Raw genomic sequence first — 21327 nt, forward strand, 5'->3', positions numbered from 1 at the left:
TTTTATAATATTATTACGGCATAATATTAGGCAATTTCGTGCCCACAACGAGTAATTGTATAGTTACTCGGAGTGGGCACGAAATCGTTACTGTTTTGCATAGAAGGTGGTTTGGCAAGGATAATTGCCTTACCATGAAGCCAGTGAAGTGTCCTGCGTTGAGTCCCACCACGACAGACAGTATACCAACTGCTAGGGTTATGTTACCAGCTGGCACATATGCTAATCCAATCAAGGCCAACGCTGGGCCTAGGAAACCTGCAGACAGAAACATAGGTAGTATTAAACTAGTCCTTTATAACTTCTTTATAACCCTAGAATGCTTGATGATGACCTGGAATGTCGTTTCAGCTAACTACATATTTCCAAGTAAGGTTCAGTTTTGATCTAAACAAGCTACTGGCCATAGCACACACAGTTCATGTCATTCCATTTCTGCATATTGGCATATGAATATATGGGATATTATCTATTAATGATTACAAAAGAAAAAATTACCAATGCTATTGCTAATCTTCCTGGAAGCAGTAGTACTGACCCAGCCCTTACCAAGGGCATAATCAGATATGAAGCCAACGGGAAAGCTGAGGATGTACATCACGATGTAAGGGGTGGCCGACAAGACACCATTCTGAAAACAGAAATGTATTTTTAAGATGCCTCAATCGTCTATTTATGTCGCGGCATTGACGGTAAAAAAAGCTAAGGTTCAATTGAATACAAATGTTACCATCACAAACATAATCAAGTTAATATTTAGGTACAGAATACGTAACACCAAATGGCAAACGAACCACCAATGTATATTTCCATAACTATGTTTGTCATGACATGTCATGTCATATCATTATATAATGTACTATAAATACAAAATTTTTGGGACTTATTATGAAGTGAAACAGTGATGTCGGGGATAGCCCATAGTAATAGGCGTTCAATATAAGAAGATAATGAACTGTGAAAAAGTACATATTTATCCTCCAAAAGTCCGTGTTAAAAAGAAGGTAATAACAAAGTCTGTATTATATAATCCGAAAACATTTTTCAAGTTAATATATTTATATAGGTACCGCTTTGATGTTGACTCCAAGAACTTGGCCCATGTAAGACGGTATCTCGGTCATCAGGGTCCAGAATCCCCAGTTTTGGCAACAGTGCACGATGATTAGACTCATGAACGGCATGGATGTCAACAATGATATCCATGGCATTGGAAGTGACTGGAAGTAAAAAATAAAATAAAGAATGTGTTGTAAATAAACTAATAAAATTTATTTTTAATAAAATTAACCTTTTTGCCTCCAACTTGACCAAGAGAAGTCTGAATATACAGCTTCTCTTCTTCACTTATCAACTTGGAGTACTGAGGTTCTCCTGCTCCGATAAACATATAGATGAGGGTCCAGATGACTCCACATGTACCAACAAAGTAGAAGATGGCAGCCCAGCCCCAATAGTCTGCGAGGAAGCCGGCTGACATTAGCATGACTGCTGTACCCAATTGAGCTCCTGGGAAAGATTTAACAAATCTTGAATGAATCGGCACAAGGTACTCAAGCAAAATGTACCTAACGTAGAAATGCTCTTTACATCATGAGACACACATGTCCATAAACCAGTGAACAGAAAGCAGTAATAAAAGCTAAGAACATAAAAAATATTTCATCAGTTAATTTTCATCTCGTTACCACGCTTTGTAAATTGACATTACGAGTGATTTTACCGTAAACCATAAACATTTTATGAGTTACAACGCCATTTTAATCACTTATCTTGATGTATGTACGTTTTATGAGTTACTAAAATATTGTACCGTCCCTTCGTGTGCCAGACGCCATTTTGCACTTAATATCTGGACATATCTCCCGCTGCTGTTAGGAATGAATATCGATACGTCTGCCACTGTTCCGCTGCGGGACATTTTTAGGTTCTCTCTCTTGACAGAAAATTGAGTGTCAAAAATAGGTTCTTCACTGCTCTAACTGAACAATGCGAGATAGTTAGACAAGGATTGGCTACAGTTGGTCAGTATGGTCAGCTAACTTTTAAGCCTATAGAAAGTTCATAATTCCGTATTTAATTGGGTGATGGTGCTTTGGTCCACTCCACCCGTGGCAGACGCGGCAAAGTATGAAAAATGGAGGCTGGCAGACGTGGCCATTTTATTTCCCTCCCGCTGCGGGAATTTGGCACACGAAGGGTTGATTTCACAATCATCCTGTTGATTTCCTGTGGGCAGAAATCAAACTTTTTGCTTTATTTTGCTTCATTCACTTATAAAAAATAATTTGATTAGAATAATTTATTACTTAAATTAATTTACCTGCATAAATAAATGTCCCTAACCGACTTTTTTCTTCTAAAGGCACCCATTTTCCGATAAGGTTGTGCATGCTTGGATAAACGAATCCTTGGGATAAACCTTGCAGCACCCGACAGGCGCATACGGCGTACCAACCACCCTGAAATTAAGAGGTAATTTTTAATTTCCGCCCTTAAATCCTCCACTTATGCTACAACATTCGTTTGCCCGATGTCGTTTAATTACATTCCAATGTACTTCATCAGCCTGAAATAGATATGCCAATAACAGAGGAATTTAAGAGATATGTATATATTTGACCAGCATGTAAGCTCAGCATAAATTTTTTCAACATTGATATTGTGTTTTTGCTGAAACGTCCTTGTAACTTTTAGTAAGTTTATAATTTCAAAACAGTAAAAACTTAATTCAAATATACCTACCCGTAAAAAATAATAGGCAGAAGACCAGACTACTAATACATGTACCTACAAATTAAACAGATTTTACCGGAAACTATTTTGATATAGGTACGCTGAGCATAAATTGGGGTCAGATCGATAACCTCTAAGGTAAAATCGGTAGCTCAATCATTGGACTTCGTTTGATCTCTAATGTGTGTACTTGATACCCTGTAAGTGTAATAAACATTACCAAATGATAACAATATCTCATGAGTTATGGTATATAAAGAAAAAAACAAATCAACAAATCAAAAAAAATTACTACTCACTACTGACGTGTTGATCGATGATGATTTGGAGATAACAGATGACATTTAAAGAGCATTGGCGTAAGAGCATTTAAGCAAGATCATGTAGTTTGTTATCTAAAATATGACATTGTGTATAATGTACATTTACACGTGAGTTGTAAAGTCAAGTACGGATCAATCAATAAAAATTTATCTATAAGAATTTATAATTCTTTAAATAATTTATTATAGCTAGGATTTAGAATTTAGAGGATCTTCAATAAATGATGACAGCAGTCACCAGAATTAGATAGAAAATGTTACACATAGCGCCATATGTGATGAGGCCTGCTGTTCTTAAGTTAAGTTTAATATTTTGAAGTAAATACAAAACTTACGTAAACTGCAGCAGTTGGCAGAATCAGAGAGATGATGGAGTTTGCTCCAATGCTAATACCGACAAGGAGACTGCCGCCAACTTTGTCAGCAAGGAGGCCGCCAGGAACCTGAAGAATCACATAGCCCCAGAAGAAAGAAGACAATATCACGCTCTGAATCTGCATATTCCAGTCGAATGTCTGAAAATAATACAGATTTGTTAAGTATGTACCTATTTTGTTAGGACCATTTGATAGTTACGTGATTTCGGCACACTTGCCGCCTTTTCCTTCTCTGTTTTAACTTGTGCATCCGATAATTTATTTATTGAGAAACAAACAGTCTTAAAATAAACATGAGCAACTTAGCTAATAGCTACAAATTGATGTTTTATAGACCTATAGTTTCCTAATTTACATATCGAGGTACAATTAAAAAGTAATGATAAATAGTGCAAACTTGTAGTACCTAGTAGTTGTACATAATCATAACAATAGTATACCTACTAATAACAATAGCATATAAATGTATAAAAAAGAGAAAATACTTATACTTATACTTCTTTACTTACTTAGACTTAAATTACTGAAATTACAAGTACTTACTATCGGGTTGCTTGCAACATTTCACCCTTATTTTAATAAAGAATATACAGTTCTTTTAAACAAGCCTAATGAACTGCTAAACAAATCTGCGTCCATACATTTTTCATTGTGTGTTCATAATAAGTAATAAACGTGAGCGAAAGGTACGAACATAATAAAATTAAGAAATGTAGTACCTACTGATATGCTATTGTAATATTTGTTTGCCCCCATCGACTTTTATATTTGATTTTAAATTTCGTAAACCACTTATACAACTGTGACTTCTCATTGGTACATTTAAAGTGTAAAAAACAACTTTTTTCTAATCGAAAACAAGAAGTTATTTGAAATGCTACGCGATTCTAAACACAATTGCAATCGAATCGAAAGTATCATTATATCATAGGCATAACCAATTTGAAAGTTTGGCCAAGGTAATAAGCCTTCCTGATAGCATAATCTAATCATATGTCGAATCTCAGGTCTTTATAGTTGCGTAATAATCACAATCACAACTTGTACTAACCTAATATGTAAAGAAAAGTTGGACAATCTCTGTTCAGAAATAAACTATGTAGTTCAGTCCGTTTGTTTACCAAGAATCATATATAAATCTGACTTACTTATGTATATTAAAAAAAAATCTTATTCTAAATAATATACGTAAGTATCATTTGATCGGCAATATCAGCGTGCAATAGAACAACTGTAAATGCGGCGAAAAATGAAAAAAAAATATGAAAATAATGGAGGTAATTAAAATATAAGCATTTGTCCACTTTTATGTAAAGTACGAGTAAATTAATGAAATGTAAAAAAAAAAACATTTTCGGTTATAGGTTGCCGAGTCTTCTCTATAAATAAACGGCACGGTATTTACTTGGATGAGTGCGCGCTCGCCGAGTTTTTTTAAGTTGATATAAAAACAGGCCAAGTGCGAGTCGGACTCGCGCACGAAGGGTTCCTTACCATTACGCAAAAAACTGCAAAACAATTACGTTTGTTGTATGGGAGGCCCACTTAAATATTTATTTTATTCTGTTTTTAGTATTTGTTTTTATAGCGGCAACAGAAATACATCGCTGAAAGTTTTCAGAGATGATGTATTTCTGTTTTCCGTCTCATGATTTTTTTCCGTCTGTCTGTGACCAGGAGCGGTATTCGACATGCGTTAAGTGACGTCTCGTGTTGAACTTCAGTTGAACGGAAGAAATCGTGTGTTGTCGAATAGGTAAATTCGCTGACAGCAAATGAACATTTCCACACTAGAGGTGGGGCGTTTTACTGGAATAGATTTTGGAACAGGTATTTCTTAATGGACGATCTTTAGTTTTGTCGAGTATTTAAAAGCACGGACTTTAATTGTTGAAATATAACAAATATGAAATTTCCAACACCTCGTACAGCCATTCTTACCTTTACTTTAAGTAAAATATTTTTTTGTTAACTGACAGTCTGTCAGTGTGTCTGTTGGAACAAAAAATAATGGAGGTAATTTTTACGTTGTTAATATGTCAGTTGATTAATGGACTTGACTCAAAACGTCACGATACGTCAGATCCCTACTAATAAAAAGTCGATATTTGCATAAATAACCCTTATTTGTAAGACGCTTAAGCACGGGAAGCACGTAAATTGCCTATTGGGGGTCGTACTCGTAAAACTGGTATTTTTATAGAAACGTACTTTTGGTACGCACTTTGCCTACGTGTCCCGGCTCTAGTCAGGATTCTAGTTGTCAAATGCATGAAATGATCTCAAAAGTAGACTTTTTTGTCGATGGGTATGGCCGCCATATATAGATTTATCACATTCAAAAGGGGATTCTACGGCATAGAGTAAACTGCAATTTTATTTTTCCATACTATTTTGATTCCTCTACTGGACGCAAGATGGAGTTATAGTCAACTTTCGATCATGGCTTCATAAAAATAAACCGCAAGAACATGACATGCAGTTGCGTGGGTGTAGATCTATCATGAAAACGAACATGTGACAATAATCTATGATTTAAAAAAATACTTGACAATTAACATAAAGTAATACATATACTACGAAATGTCAAAAAGAAAACAGATTTATTATTATAAATATACAAATTATATAGGTATAAATTTTGATTTTTAAACCAATGGTTGTGGGTCCTAACCCCGGCTCGGTTCTTGTAACTTGTGTGCAAAATACCAATTGCTTTTCGGTTAAGTAAAATATCACGAGGAAGACGGACCAATCACAATCAGGTATATTTTTCCCCTCTGGGTTAGACGGCAGTGAGACAGGGCGAGATAGTGAAGAATGCGGCAAAATAAGCATTTATTGTGTTGTTAGTAGTTAGTAGACTAGTTTTTTTCTAAAAATGAAAACTGACGCAACAGCAAGCTCATAGCTATGAGCCGGAGTCTGTTAGGTGCAGGCTTAAGGGCTAATCCCGTGTGAAGCGGAGCGTCGGCTACACAACTGCTGGTTGCATCTGCGTACCAACCTCTTCCAACTCATGTTTACCTCAGCTCCTTTGATTAATAAATTAAGGTAAAATTCTTAAGAACACTTGCCTGTGCTATACTCTAAATTGGACGCTATGACTAATTAGTTTTTATGCAACGTGACGTGGGGTTTTTAATGTTGAATTTTCAATGGCATATAGGACAGCCGGTAGTATATTGACTCAGAAATTTATATTTTCTCAGTTTGAATGAACAGCAAACTGGAGACTGAGATTTTATTATTATAGGACATTCTTACACAGATTGGATTGACTGAGTCCCACGGTAAGCCCAAGTATGCTTGTATTATGGGTACTCAGACAACGATATATATATATATATATATATATATATATATATATATACATGTATACGAATGTATATGTGTATATATGTATACAAATACTTAAATACATAGAAAACACCCATTACTCAGGAACAAATATCAAATATGCTCATCACACAAATATTAAATGCCCTTACCGGGATTCGAACCCAGGACCATCGGCTTAACAGGCAGGGTCACTACCCACTAGGCCAGACCGGTCCTCGTTATTAATTTTAAACTTATTATTTTAGGTGTTCTTAAGAAAAACAGTCTTAACAGACATTGACAGAAAATTGGGATAACCCTAATACCAGGTGCGTCGGACTACGCAAAATGGAGGATTCCATACCTACTTCTTCTACCATGTAGATTATCCATATGACAAACAAAGCAACAAAAAAGCCAAACAAAAATACCGTATCTTCGCAGCACTACACTTCAGTCCTTTTTATTAGAAAAGTAATATGTTTAGGTACCTATACCGGCTATACCTATACCTATATGCAAGTAATTTTGTTCTGTGAAACTTATTAGTAGATTGTGTCACAAGGGAGCAAAATGACATATTTATGGCGAGGGCGTACAATTGAATCCTAAACGAAGAATAATAGAATCCCGAGAGTAGCGAGGGATTCTATTATAGAATCCTGAGCGTAGTGAGGGATTCAAGTGTGTTACGCCCAAGATGGAAATAATTTTGCTGCCATGTGACACATATTGCTTTTCACATCACCTATGAGGTAATTATAATGTTTAAAAATATTATTTAAGCTAAAAAAATAATGCGCAAAAAAAATTTGAAATAGTGTCCTAGAACAGAAAAGTGTTACTTTGATCCCTCCTAGCAGGGAAGAAAAGTGCCACTTTGATCCCTCCTAGCAGGGAAGAAAAAGCCCTTTTTCTAATTGGTGATGTGAAAAATAATATGTTGTGTTACGTGACTTACGAGTAGGTAACTTTGGCACAATAAAGCCTACATCCCAATAAGGCCTATTAGTTTACCCTCTTGGTTGGAAGATCAGATGGCAGCCGCTTTTGTAAAAACTAATGCCTACGCCAATTATTACGCTGTGACAAAATGCTGGTATAACGCGAGGAAGAAGAACTTAAAGAATATTTGGCTAAATAAATCCTTAATATTGTCTTCGGTTACCGCGATAGTTTACTCATGAAATAAAACTATGAAAACGGATTATATCGCGTATATCGAATTTATAATACATCCCGACGTATCGAACCCTTTACAGCGTTCGTGGTCAACAAAAAAACAATCAAATCTTGCAAGTTAAATTTGGCCCACTTCTCGGGTGTTCAATAAAGCTGAAAATTTGCATACAATACAATATTATTATGGTACCATCGAGCTGATCTGATGATAGAGACAGGATGTGGTCATTGGTGGCCAAATTTTATTATTTTTAGGATATTTGTTTATTTTTATTTGTACTTTTGACATGAAATCATTATTAATATGAATAACAATATTGTGACATCTTTTTAATTCGTCAATTTTATTTTATTTAAAATTTTACTTAAGTATTTTAATAATATATTCATTATTCTAAGAACAAATTAAATTACTTTCTTGTGCAAATATTTTAATTTGTGTATTTTTTTTACAAGTAGTCACACTACTATTTAAACTATAAACGAAATAAATATCATATTCTTGGAAATTTCGACCCATGCCACCGAGCCCGGGTGGCCGAGCGGTTGAGGCGTCTGTCGCGTAAACGGAGGACGCTGGTTTGATTCTAGCCCCGGGCACTGGAGGCTTTGGTCATTTTTTCCTTTGTATATGATATTTATTTCGTTTAAATTCATTATTTTAATTTTAATTAATTTAAATTTTATTACAAATCTTGTCCAAAGTATTGTGTCGATTATTTATTATAATGTTTTATGGAATTTTTAAATTTCTGAAATAAAAAAAAAATATTTATTGGAACTTTGTGATAAAACAACGCAAACTAATTGTGTTTGAAAAAATTTAAAGTAAAATACAGGCAGCGATAAAAGCTTGTACCAAAAATGAAAATTTTGGCAATCGAAATCGACACGAGTTCCTACTTTTCGCTCTTGTATCGTAATGTATTATTACAGTACATATGGTGCTACTTTTTCGCACTAGTGTGTAAAAGAGCACTTTTCGTGCATATGTCAAAAGTTTAAAGAGCCATACTGTATATACTGTAAAACATTGTACGATACACGTGCGAATAGGTAATTCGCAACTCGTGTCGAATTAAAACACTCCCTGCGGTCGTGTTTTAATTTATCGCCACTCGTTTCGAATTTCGTCTTTTCCGCACTTGTATCGTAAATAACTATTACAGTACATATGGTGCTACTTTACCGCCCTAGTGCGGTAACTAGCACTATACGTGCGTATGTCGAAAATTTAAAGGGCCATAATTATGTCCTGTAAAACGTTGTACAATACACGTGCGAATTTCCTACCTTTCGCACTTGTAATAATTAGGCGAGTATAGTCGACGCCAACCTTAAAAAAGCAAAGGGGATTTTCCAGAGAGCATGATGAACTAAACTTGAAATTGGCAGTCTACGTAGACGTTAGAGTCAAACCAACCAAAATTTGCAGCTGTCATTCAATTAAAATTTATATATGGCAATGTTTTAGCAGTCACTATATGGCATGTGTATTGTCAGAATCGTATTATGTATTTGTTGGATTACTTGTGTTTTGTGATAAATGGGGAAACCATGGTAAAACCCTATAAAAGCGGCGTGCGGGAGCTACTTTTCCACATGATAAACAATTTTACAATAATAAAAAATCAGCACGAGGTTATTCAAGCTTAAAAAACGCAATGTTTACAATATTTGGAGTTGATTACGGGTAAGTGGAATGAAACATCTTAATACTTGCACCATATGTAGACAATATTATATTGGTTTAGATACTTTAGATTAAGGTTTCACAGCAAATTGAACACACCTAATAGGTATAGGCATACTTACCTTATGAACTTCATCTTTAAGTTCCACATTGTTATGTTTTAAAGGATACATATAAGATGCCTGTTTAATTAAATACATGCCTTTAGAAAAGTGAATGAAACGACAAATTTCATATCTTTGGAAGGATTTCGAGGTTAGACCTAATCCGATTGTACTATAAAGACGTATGATATAGAATTCACCCATGTAGAAAACTTTGAGTGTGCATTTAATGTAACTTAAACTTTATATTGGCTCCGCTACCCTTGTTAGACTTATAAGCTTATTGGTAGCTTGCAAGACTTAGAGAGAGTGAGAGTTTAGTGTAGGAAATAAAAGTAGTGGACCCCTGCAGTAATTCCTCTGCCAGAAAAAACTTTACAGTATGATAAAGTATCAATAAATAAAGAGTATTGTATAAATTTCCAAAGAATAATATTAAGATGATTTAAGTAAATACCTAAAGTCTTAACTCGTTAATATCTTTTTACGGAAAAATGCTCCGTTCAAACTTTCTTCGCCGGACATATTCATGTAACGTATTGCAACAATATAAAAAAAAATATCCCAGCAGAAATACCAATATTAACAAAATATAATAATATTATATTAAAAAAAATCCATGTAACTATACTATTTTCAGAAATTGCCTTTTTACTCCCTGTGGAAAATTTCTCTATCCATTTTATTTATTGAATTAAGTTCACAGTTTTCTTACCATTCAATTATAAAAAAATCCAAAAAAATAACGAGCGTATTAAAAAGTAAACATATCAGGAGATTCGGTAGCAGTGTGGTAGGGAGCGGAGTGTACAAGCGGGGTGCGGGAGCGGTACCGGCCGCCGCCAGCGCACGCGCCACGCCTCGCCCGGCGGTGGCTTACTGTTTTCGTTTGTTATATTTATATTGTCTGCAGTCGTACGGGAGCAAAGTTCGTTATTAGGCCACCAAACGAAGGAAAATCGGGGGAAATAATGAATGTTAATTAAAATCAATTATATGGTAAGTTTTTTCATATTTTCGTAAATAACTCGTAAACGGTGGCCAATTAGTTGTTGAACGTAAATAATCTACATAAAATTTACTACAAAAAAGACTATGGATCCTTTTTGCTAGGATTAATATTAAAAAGATATTAAAGAGGGAATGTTAATTATAATCAATTCGGTTCCTTTTTTCAGGTTTTCGTAAATAATTTGTAAAGTGACCTATAGCAAAAAGAAATCTGATACATAAATAATTTACAGACAATTTCCTACAAGAAACAAGTGGTACATTTTTCGCTAGCATCAATATTTTAAAAAGATATTCAAGCGGGATAGTTAATTATTATCAATTTTACAGTCCTTTTTTAGTTTTTCGTAAAAACCTCGTAAACGGGGGCCCATAGCAGAAAAGGTTCTGGTAAATAAACAATCTACATAAAATTTCCTACAAAAAACATTCCGAAAACTTTTCTCTAGGATCAATATTTAAAACGAAATTAAAGGAATAAAGTTAATTACAATCAATTCAGAGGTCACTTTTTTAAGTTTTTCGTAAATATCTCGTAAACGGTGGTCCATTGCAAAAAAATATACAAAAATAATTCACAAAATTTGCTACAAAAAAGGTATTTTACAGTTTTTAGCTACGATCAATATATAATGAGATAGTAAAGAGGGAACGTTCATTGTAATCAATTCTCAGGTCCCTTTTCTAGATTTTCGTAAAAAAATTGTGAAGTATGACTAATAGCAAAAAAAAAAGCTTAAACATAAATAATTGGCATACAATTTCCTACAAGAAACATGTGGAACATTTTTCCCTAAGATCAACATTTATAAAACTATTAAAGTGGGAAAGTTAAATAATAATTTAATTTCCCCTTTTAATACCTCATTAAATATTGATCCTAGCGAAAAAGTGTAATAAATCTTTTTTGTAGAAAATGTTATGTAAATTATTTGTGTATAACATTTTTTTTGCAATGGACCACCGTTTACGAGATATTTACGAAAAACTTAAAAAAGTGACCTGTGAATTGATTGTAATTAACTTTATTCCTTTAATTTCGTTTTGAATATTGATCCTAGAGAAAAGTTTTCGGAATTTTTTTGTAGGAAATTTTATGTAGATTGTTTATTTACCAGAACTTTTTCTGCTATGGGCCTCCGTTTACGAGGTTTTTACGAAAAACTAAAAAAGGACTTTAAAATTGATTTTATATTAAAGGAAAAAATGGAAAAAGTTACACTTCCGGCAGGATTTAAACCCGCAACCTCCGCAATCCGTGCGTTGCTCTTAACCAATTGGGCTACGGAAGCCTACCAGAACCTTGCAAATCTTTCCATTCCTTAACTTATGTATGTGTTTTGACGACCGGTCTGGCCTAGTGGGTAGTGATCCTGCCTGTGAAGCCGATGGTCTGGGTTCGAATCCCGGTAAGGGCATTTATTTGTGTGATGAGCACAAATATTTGTTCCTGAGTCATGGATGTTTTCTATGTATTTAAGTATTTGTATAAGTATTATATATATCGTTGTATATAACACAAGCCTCCTTGGGCTTACCGTGGGACTTAGTCAATTTGTGTAAGAATGTCCCTATAATATTTATTATTTATTATTATTTATGTATACACGCCTTTGGGGTGGCGTAAAGCCATTGGTTAAGAGCAACGCACGGATTGCGGCGGTTGCGGGTTCCATTTTTTCCTTTAATATTAGGCCGGTCCGCACAGTTCAAAATGTATGAGAAATCTACATTAATTCTCACATTAGAGATTTTTTGAGATGTGATTACCTATGTTACAAATAATATATTTTGAAAAAAATCTCCAGAAAATATGTCAATTTGTTTTTATGAATCCAAATTATTACTAAAATAGAGAAATAAACCAAAACATCAATCCCACACTAGAGATTTTCTAATATACTGTTCTCAGGCATATACTCATTAAGTATTTATATTTTCTTCCAGCTTGGCACAGAAACCTGCCCCCAATAACTTTCTTTATTAAAATTTTTTTTTACATAAAAATAACAACTAATGTTTACATAAAAATTACAGGTTAATTAAGCTCTTTATATTTACTATATTCTACAAAAAAATCTCTAACGTAAATGAATCCGTTTATTACTATTAACCATTTTTGTTTCGAATTTTTTTTTGTTGCTTATAGAAAATGGACACTCGACTTTTGTTTCACCTTCATAAATCTCTTACTCATGTTAGTGTAATAACAAAAAAAATCTCACGTATATGTAATATTGTTTGGAATACAACCATAATTATTACGACGTCCAAGCTATTTAAATTACCCACGCAGGCACTAACTGACGGGTACTGATTCACTGTAGAGAACGTTTGATCGACTTCCATATCTCCGTCTCACTTCAATGTTCGCGGTAGACGATCGGTCCGCTTGAACTGCCGAGAGTTCGCGATGCGGTCGACCGTTAATTCTCCCATGACTAACTTACCCAGTTTCATCGGTACGCGTAACGATTGTTTACGCATGTTTAATTTTGATTGCGCGCTTACTTAACACACCTCAGGCAAAGCTCCGATAAAACGCGCAATGCATACATTGCGGCATATATCTCACGTATGTCAGCTATGAGGCTATGACATAGCAATGACAGACAGTGGCAGTTAGTGCCAAATTAGAATACACACTTTTTTACCAACCATAAAGTTTAGTGCAAAGAGAATTTTAAACTCCTTAGTGAAAACCTCACGGTTTGTGCGAAATTGAGCGTTAAGCTATGCTATGCTAATAAAGATGATGGTGTGATTTACGGAAATTAATAATAGATATAATTTATTTTATTGTATAATATAGGTACATTCCCGTTTCATTTACACCCAATATTATATCTTTTTCCGTAATCAAATGCGTTTATAATTACTGTAACCGTCTGTGTAGTGTACCATAATATACGCGATGGTTTGTCCTCCGGGCCCAAAATCGATGATCCCCTTTGAATTCATTCATTCATAATTTAAGAGCATGGCTCTTGTCGGTGGAGTATGCGCCAGTTTTCTCGGTCCTCGGCCAGGTTCTTTAGGTCCCTGTAAGACACGACATTTGCTTTCGCTTTCAGTTGTTGTGTGTAGCTTGCTCGTGGTTTTCCGCGGCCTCTTCTCGCTTCTATCTTGCCTTCTAATATAGTGTTAAAGAAAGTGTCGTGTCTTATCAAGTGACCTATCATTCTGCCTCGTCTATTTTCTATAGTTCTCAGCAGGTTTCTCTTCTCTCCCACAATTCGAAGCACTTCCTCGTTCGTTTTTTTCTCCGTCCAACTTATTCTCTCCATTCTTCTCCACAACCACATCTCAAAAGCCTCTAATCGCTTCCTATCTTTCTGCCGCATTGTCCACGTCTCACACCCATACAAAGCGATGCTCCAGATGTATATCTTAATTAGGCGTTTTTTTGTACTCTTAGAGATCCTAGCCTTAAGCAAATGTGTTTTGGCGTTGAAAGCTGTTTTCGCCATTGCTATCCTTGATACTATTTCCCCTGTACATCTGGAGTCTTGTGTAATTAAGCTGCCTAAATATCTAAATTTGTTTACTTGTTCTATGTGTGTCCCTCTGATGTCAATTTGTTCCTTAACCGGGTGAGATTTTGAAGCAATAAGTGTTTTAGTTTTATTAGTGTTAATTTTGAGTCCAAATTGTGTAAAGATTAAATCCATCTGTTCCATTACTCTTTTTAATTCAGTTGAACTAGGGGCCAGTGCTGCTATGTCGTCCGCAAATCTAATAAATACTATTCTTTCCCCATTAAATTTGACTCCTCCTTCAGTTTCTTCTAAAATTTTTCTAATGGCACACTCTATAAATATATTAAAAATAAGGGGTGAGAGTGGACAACCCTGCCGCACACCTTGTTTTATCCTTGCTCTGCAACTTTCCTCTCCCACACTAATAATTGTCTCCTGTTCCTTATATAAGTTAAAAATTATTCTTCGGTCTCTGAAGTCTAAGCCTGCCTCCCTTAAAATTTCCATCATGTTCTTCCAATTGACCCTATCAAAGGCCTTTTCCAAGTCGATAAAGGCTATATGTGTGTTTTGGCCCAAGTCTATTCTCCTGTCAACAACCACCTTTGATTATTTATTTTAAATGAACGTCAAAATCCAGACAGGAAATTTGATTTTGACATTTACGGCTACTGCCGTAGCAGTCGACAGCAATGTCGCGCTTCAATATTGCTGCAGTCGACTGCATTGCTGCAGAAAACGTGAAAAAGGTCATTCAATTCAATGGGTAGTAGGGTTATGAGATGAAATGACGCAATAATGAAACTTTAGTTAATTAACAATATTATATTAAATCATTATTACATACTATTTTACTCGCAAAAAGGTTTACTACCAACATACTTCTTGGTGCCCAAATGAAATAAATAGTACATTTCGATGCTAGTGCGGAAAGTATGTCATTACTTCACGAGTACCGAGATAGGTATCTTGGCAAGACTCGGGACGAGTGAAGAATGACATTTCCGCACGTGTATCGAACGACGTTTTTTAACACAGTTGCGAAAAAATAATAAAAACAACAAGTGAGGAATAAAAACAACAAGTAAGGAATAAAAACTTGGAAACTTAAAACGCCGCTTAGTAAGAAAAAACGCCTCTTTTTTGACAGGCGTTTCGGCAGCTATTCCTTTAAAGTGATATTTTCCAGAATGAACAATAAATGGGCTACATTGTCCATTTTTTTATTTAGTGCAAATCGCCACACTGTAATTGTAACAGGGAAAATTGTCACAAAAAATTACATAACATTAAAAATTTTTGTAAACAACTCATTTTTTTTTTGTATGGAAAGGTCTAATAATTTTTTCAAAAATGAATTCCTCGTTCCTAAATTATACGAAAATGATATATAAGTTTCCCTAGTTGCTAAGAACAGGAAGAAATATAGCATAGATTGGACTTGGGGAGCCGACCCTTTCACCCCCCTTTTGGGGGGCGTTACGATCTCGTGGCTACCGGGCTAAATCAGTTTTATTTGCCCTAAGGAACAATCAATCGTGCCAAGCGGCATCGCCTGAGACAAAAGTGCATACTCAATGCGCTTACTTACCACTATAATTTAATAATCAAATTAATGGGCCCTAGAGGGAAATTCTCTGAAAACCTTAAGTTAGCTCATTTTACTTAAAGGAGACATTCTTTTATTTTTAAAAAGAAACTAAATTGCATTCAAAGGTTTTTAATTTTTTTTTTCAATTTTGCTTGTCTAAAAATATTCTTGAGTACTAAATATTCGATTTTATGGAAATTTTGTACGACAGACGAGTGTAAGACCTAATGTTTCTTGAAGAAATGTTATCATTAACATTAACTGTATCGACGTGGTATCGACTAGTAGAATAAAATAGGGAGTGTTTATTGTTTGGAATTTTTAGTCGGTTCGATTCCCAGGCGAGACAAGCGAATTTCAAAAAACATTTGAATGCAGTTTTGTTTATTTTTAAAAATAAAATGAGCTAACTTAAGGTTTTAAGGCACTTTCCCTTCAGGGCCCATAAAAAAATTCCACACTGTATATTCAGAGCACGTCTTATTCTCAACTGTTAGACCTTAGACTAATATAACTTGATCCCAAGTTTCCTTACAATTATACGTAATGGAGGGCCAGGTTCATACTGGTTTCATGTCGCGATGCGCTCGCTGACAAATACCAAGCGGTAAGAATTGCTGACATTTGCGTCTTTTCACTCTCACAGCTCCCGCTACTAAAAGCATCGGATGACAGGATCGTTGAAAAGGGACAAACATATCGTTTGACGTTACGTTACTCTTCTCGTGAATTGTCAAAATTTAAAATTCGAAATTAGCTTTATAATTTGTCCGGGCGGCTATTCGAAGTATAACTAAGTGGACGGTCCTTACTAACCAGTAAGATTCAGATCAAGCATAATAGATAGTTGTAAGACTTCAAGGGTCTATTTATATCTGACACAGCATCCAGTATTCTAAACGTTTTGTGAATAGATATAAAAATTTGACAGCTATTGTTTTTCATATAAATACAGACACTTAATGCATTGAACTATTGAACCTTAACGCAATGCCATAAGCCATAAGGTATACTTTCCTAATATACCTTGAGGCTAATTCGAACTTTGTTATTAAAAATGACATTTTTTTAATTTGCGTGTGCGTTTCGCTCGTACTAGTTAAAATATGTTTTGGTGCGAGTGAGACGGTCGGGCGAATGATAACAAAATTATATATTATTGACATCTTAAATAAAGTTCGAATTGGCCTCTGTGAATGCCTGGAAATACCGTATACTTTTTAAATTTTTTATGCTGGAAATTGATTTAATTATCGAGAGAAAAATGAATGTTATTCTTCCATAACTTGTGCAGTTACTGGCAAAAAACTAGAGATGTCCATTAATTGTGCAGAACATTATTTGCTGTTTGTTTCCAAAATCTTGCTGCTATTCTACAAATATAGTAGTGACTCGGGAGATTTTTAAACATGATCGATACAACTACTTCACAACCACCATAGTAAACTTTTCTCTCGGTGTGGGAGTTCCTCGGTCATGAAAAACTTACAAAACAATCATTTGTTTCAATAAATCTATAATTTACATTATTGTCGAGAGATATTCTGACCGTGTAGTCGTATAAGCTTCATAACCCATTCTACGAAAAATATCTTATGTGGGAATTATTGTTTAAGTAGTATAAAAGATTTAAAAAAAAGTTTTATTTCTCAAAAACGGGAACTGATATCAAGTTGTTACTTTACAGACGGGTATTCAATATGATATAGAATTCACCCATGTAGAAAAATTTGAGTGTGCATTTAATGTAACTTAAACTTTATATTGACTCCACTATATAAAATTTGGAGTAGCAGACGTATCTGCATGTTAAAAAATTGATTTTAAAATTGATGATAATGAACTATCCCGCTTTCATATATTTTTAAAATATTGATCCTAGCTAAAAGTGTTTCACATGTTCCTTGTAGAAAATTTTGTGTAAATTATTTGTGTATAATTTTTTTTTGCTATAGCTCATACTTTACAAATTATTTACGAAAAACTGAAAAAAAAAGGAACCTAAGAATTGATTATAATTAACATTCCCTCTTTAATATATTTTTAAATATTAATCCTAGCAAAAAGTATGCAGTCTTTTTTGTAGTAAATTTTATGTAGATTATTTACGTCCAACAACATTTTTTGCTATTGGCCATCGTTTACGAGTTATTTACGAAAATATAAAAAAACCATAGAATTGATTTTAATTAACTTTCTCGTTTAATATCTTTTTAAATATTGATCGTAGCGAAAAAGTGTATTAAATCTTTCTTGTAGGCAATTTTATGTAGATTATTTATGTACTAGAACATTTTTTGTTATGGGCCACCGTTCACGAGTTATTTACGAAAAACTAAAACACCAGCCAATGCGAGTCGGACTCGCGCACCGAGGGTTCCGTACTTTTTTTAGTATTTGTTGTTATAGCGACAACAGAAATACATAATCTGGGAAATTTTCAACTGTCTAGCTATCACGGTTCATGAGATACAGCCTGGTGACAGACAGACGGACATACAGGTTGGGTACGGAACCCTAAAAAGGGACCTTTACACCTCCCTCTACCCGTTAGCTTCACCCCCATCCATCAGTACTTTTAGTATGTTGTTTCAGGCACCTTTATCTACAACTATGCCAAAATACGCTTACACACGAATTATTTCAACTGAATGGCAATTTTTGGGCTTCGTTTGCCCTATATATGAAACTACGTAAGTATATATTATTCGGTACAAAGAAAACGCAAATAAGTTTTTGGCAAAAATTTCATTTTTGGTACAATCTTTTATCGCTGACTGTAATTTTCTTTCCACAGGCAACTAATACTTATTGAGATAATTCTAAAAACCCCAAACACAATTAGGTTGCATTGTTTTATCACAGAGTTCCTATGGCCACCTCTTGTATCCATCATCAGATCAGTTCGATGGTACCATAATATTGCATTGTCACCCGACTTACATATGTGTGCACATTTTAAGTTTCATCGGAAACCGGAAAGTGGGGCAAATTTAACTTTGACCCGTACAAACATAGTTACATAACTACATACATATTTACTTACGTTCATTGCAAGTTAAATAAAAGCTTGTAAAAATCACTAAATGTAGTGTAAAGAATCACACAACCATCACACAAACACCAGTGACAACGACAACTCCCTTCTTAAGTGCGGGCTGCGAGTCACGCGGTCGGGTCGGGAGTCGGGACGCTAATCTGCTACAGGAAGACGGTACATTATTGCGTAACCGCGGGATGGATTTATCTTCGCTTCCAAAATTTCGGTGTTCTGGATGATACATCTTTTGGATATTTTCGATTAAAGTGTATACGTGACTACTTAGTATATATTTAAAAAGAAATCAGGCTGAGAAATTCTCCACTCAGTTTTTAAAAGTTCTAAAAAAATACATAAATTTGGGTATGCATTTTTTTTGGATTTTCTAATCCACTACGCCAAATTATATTCTAAGATCATATAAGAAGAAAATAATGACAGAGCAATTTTCCAATGAAAATAAGAGTCTAAAAAAGGAATTATCATAAGAAAAATATTCTCATGTTTGACAAAAGTTTTAGATTTTTTTCTAGTATCACATACAGACAAAACTTCCGTAAGACACAGACATATTAAATATATTAGAAACGGGTCACTCACGTGTTTTAAGTCGAAAACGCTCGACATGATTCACTCCGTACCGAGGAGCATCATCAGGAGCTTGCGTCGACGGTGACGGACCGGCGCAGACTGCGGGCCGCAGCCCTCCGCGCCCGATGACTCGGCGCGGGCGCCGGTGGCGGCAGGGGGGGCGAGAAACTACCCTCGTTTACGGCATTATTGTCAAATGATGGGTTGCACACAACATGACATTTGGTGTTGGGCCCGCAGTCTGCGCCGGTCCGTCACCGTCGACGCAAGCTCCTGATGACGCTCCTCGGTACGGAGTAAAACATGTCGAGCGTTTTCGACTTAAAACACGTGAGTGACCCGTTATTAATATATTTAATATATCACATATTGATACAAATAACCTATGTGGTAAAATAATTTTGGACGTAGGAATTACTCGGTTCAGTATATAAACAGATTTGTATTTTTACGTATTAATACCTAACTTAGGACTGGAGTGTTTTTTTTTATATTTATATGTTAGTTACGGCTCATACTAGGTATACAATAACCAAGCAAAATTTCATCGACAGAAATTAATGCATGGGTCTCCATACAACAACTACACCTATTTCCTACACTATTTGGGCTTAGAACCTTTTTTGTCTATAAATACTCAGTTACTGTTATTCTAAAACAAAAAAAATGCATGTTTTCAAATATTGACAACGTCACGACATGACAACGCGTAACAACATCGTAACAATGAGTGGATCGTAAGTAATTGTTACTATATTTGTCATATATTTATTTTATAAGTAAGTATTTCATAAGTAAAAATGTTAATATATATCATATTACAGTCGTTCCCCAAAAAGTTCGGAAGGTACCGGCCGGTACGTAACCGGGAGCTGGCGGTGGGGTTCGTGACAACGGGGCTTGGGGGTCGCTCGTCGACCAAGGACGGGTGGTCTCGCGTAGCGCCCTTCCTCAACGGCCACCCTGGTGTCCATAAAAGTCCACAGGGCTGGGCTACTGTATGTATACTTAAATAATTGCCAATCGTTTACATATATCTTGAATACAATATCCATTATAATAATAATAATTTTTACACTTTCTAGCATTGGTCCAAGTATAAAAATCGCAGCAGAAGCATAATAAGAAACATTAAAATCTTGGCGACGGGGACGGGCGGAGGTCCGGCAACCAAACTGAGGTTGTCGGCCAATGAACAGCGGGTGCATCGTTTGTTGGGGCCACAATTTGGTGCCTCCATGCCAAATGTGCAGGTGCCCGTGTTCGGAGAGAGGGAGGTAAGAGCATTATTGTTTTATTAACATTAACATTGTGTACATGTACCAAGGGTCTATAAATGCCTTTTTATTACAGACATTTTTTTTTTAATTATAGCAAGGAAAAGTGTATTTAACACATTTGATGCATTATGGAAAACAATTTGTCATATCTGACTTTCCGCCGATTCGGCTGTACCTAACCTGTGCTTCTCTTACGCCTGGGGCGTAATATAAGTAGTTCCCGTGTATATGTATAAGAGAAATTATAAAAGCTACTTAGCCTTTAGATCGGCCAAAATGCTGCGCAATGATTCGTGTCGATTATCGCCACTGAAAATCCGACCTCTTTATATATTTACTAGCTTTTGCCAGCGACTTCGTCTGCGTGGACTTAGCATATTATGCACACAAATTAGCAGACACTTCATTAATTATCTCAATTCCACCCCGCTTTATACTTTCTTAAGGGATGATTTTAGGGATAAAAACTATCCTATGTCCTTCTCAGGGACTCAACCTATCTCTATGCCAAATTTCATCTAAATCGATTCAGCTGTTTAAGCGTGAAGAGGGAACACACAGACTTTCGCATTTATAATATTAGTATGGATTGTTACATT

At 35.1% G+C, this 21327-nt stretch overlaps 1 protein-coding gene across 1 annotated transcript in view; it reads right to left on the reverse strand.

Annotated features, from left to right (window-relative positions):
• Window positions 1-21327, reverse strand: part of LOC134745984 (putative inorganic phosphate cotransporter) — a 39254-nt gene that overhangs the window by 3227 nt on the left and 14700 nt on the right. Inside the window, exons 3-8 of the mRNA XM_063680145.1 lie at window positions 3395-3574; window positions 2324-2462; window positions 1292-1509; window positions 1071-1220; window positions 499-631; window positions 134-258 (exon numbers count right to left, since the gene is read on the reverse strand). Coding sequence (XP_063536215.1) covers window positions 134-258; window positions 499-631; window positions 1071-1220; window positions 1292-1509; window positions 2324-2462; window positions 3395-3574 — 945 coding nt within the window. The remainder of the gene's footprint in view (window positions 1-133; window positions 259-498; window positions 632-1070; window positions 1221-1291; window positions 1510-2323; window positions 2463-3394; window positions 3575-21327) is intronic.

Source organism: Cydia strobilella, chromosome 12, assembly GCF_947568885.1.
Source record: "Cydia strobilella chromosome 12, ilCydStro3.1, whole genome shotgun sequence".
NCBI lineage: Eukaryota > Metazoa > Arthropoda > Insecta > Lepidoptera > Tortricidae > Cydia > Cydia strobilella.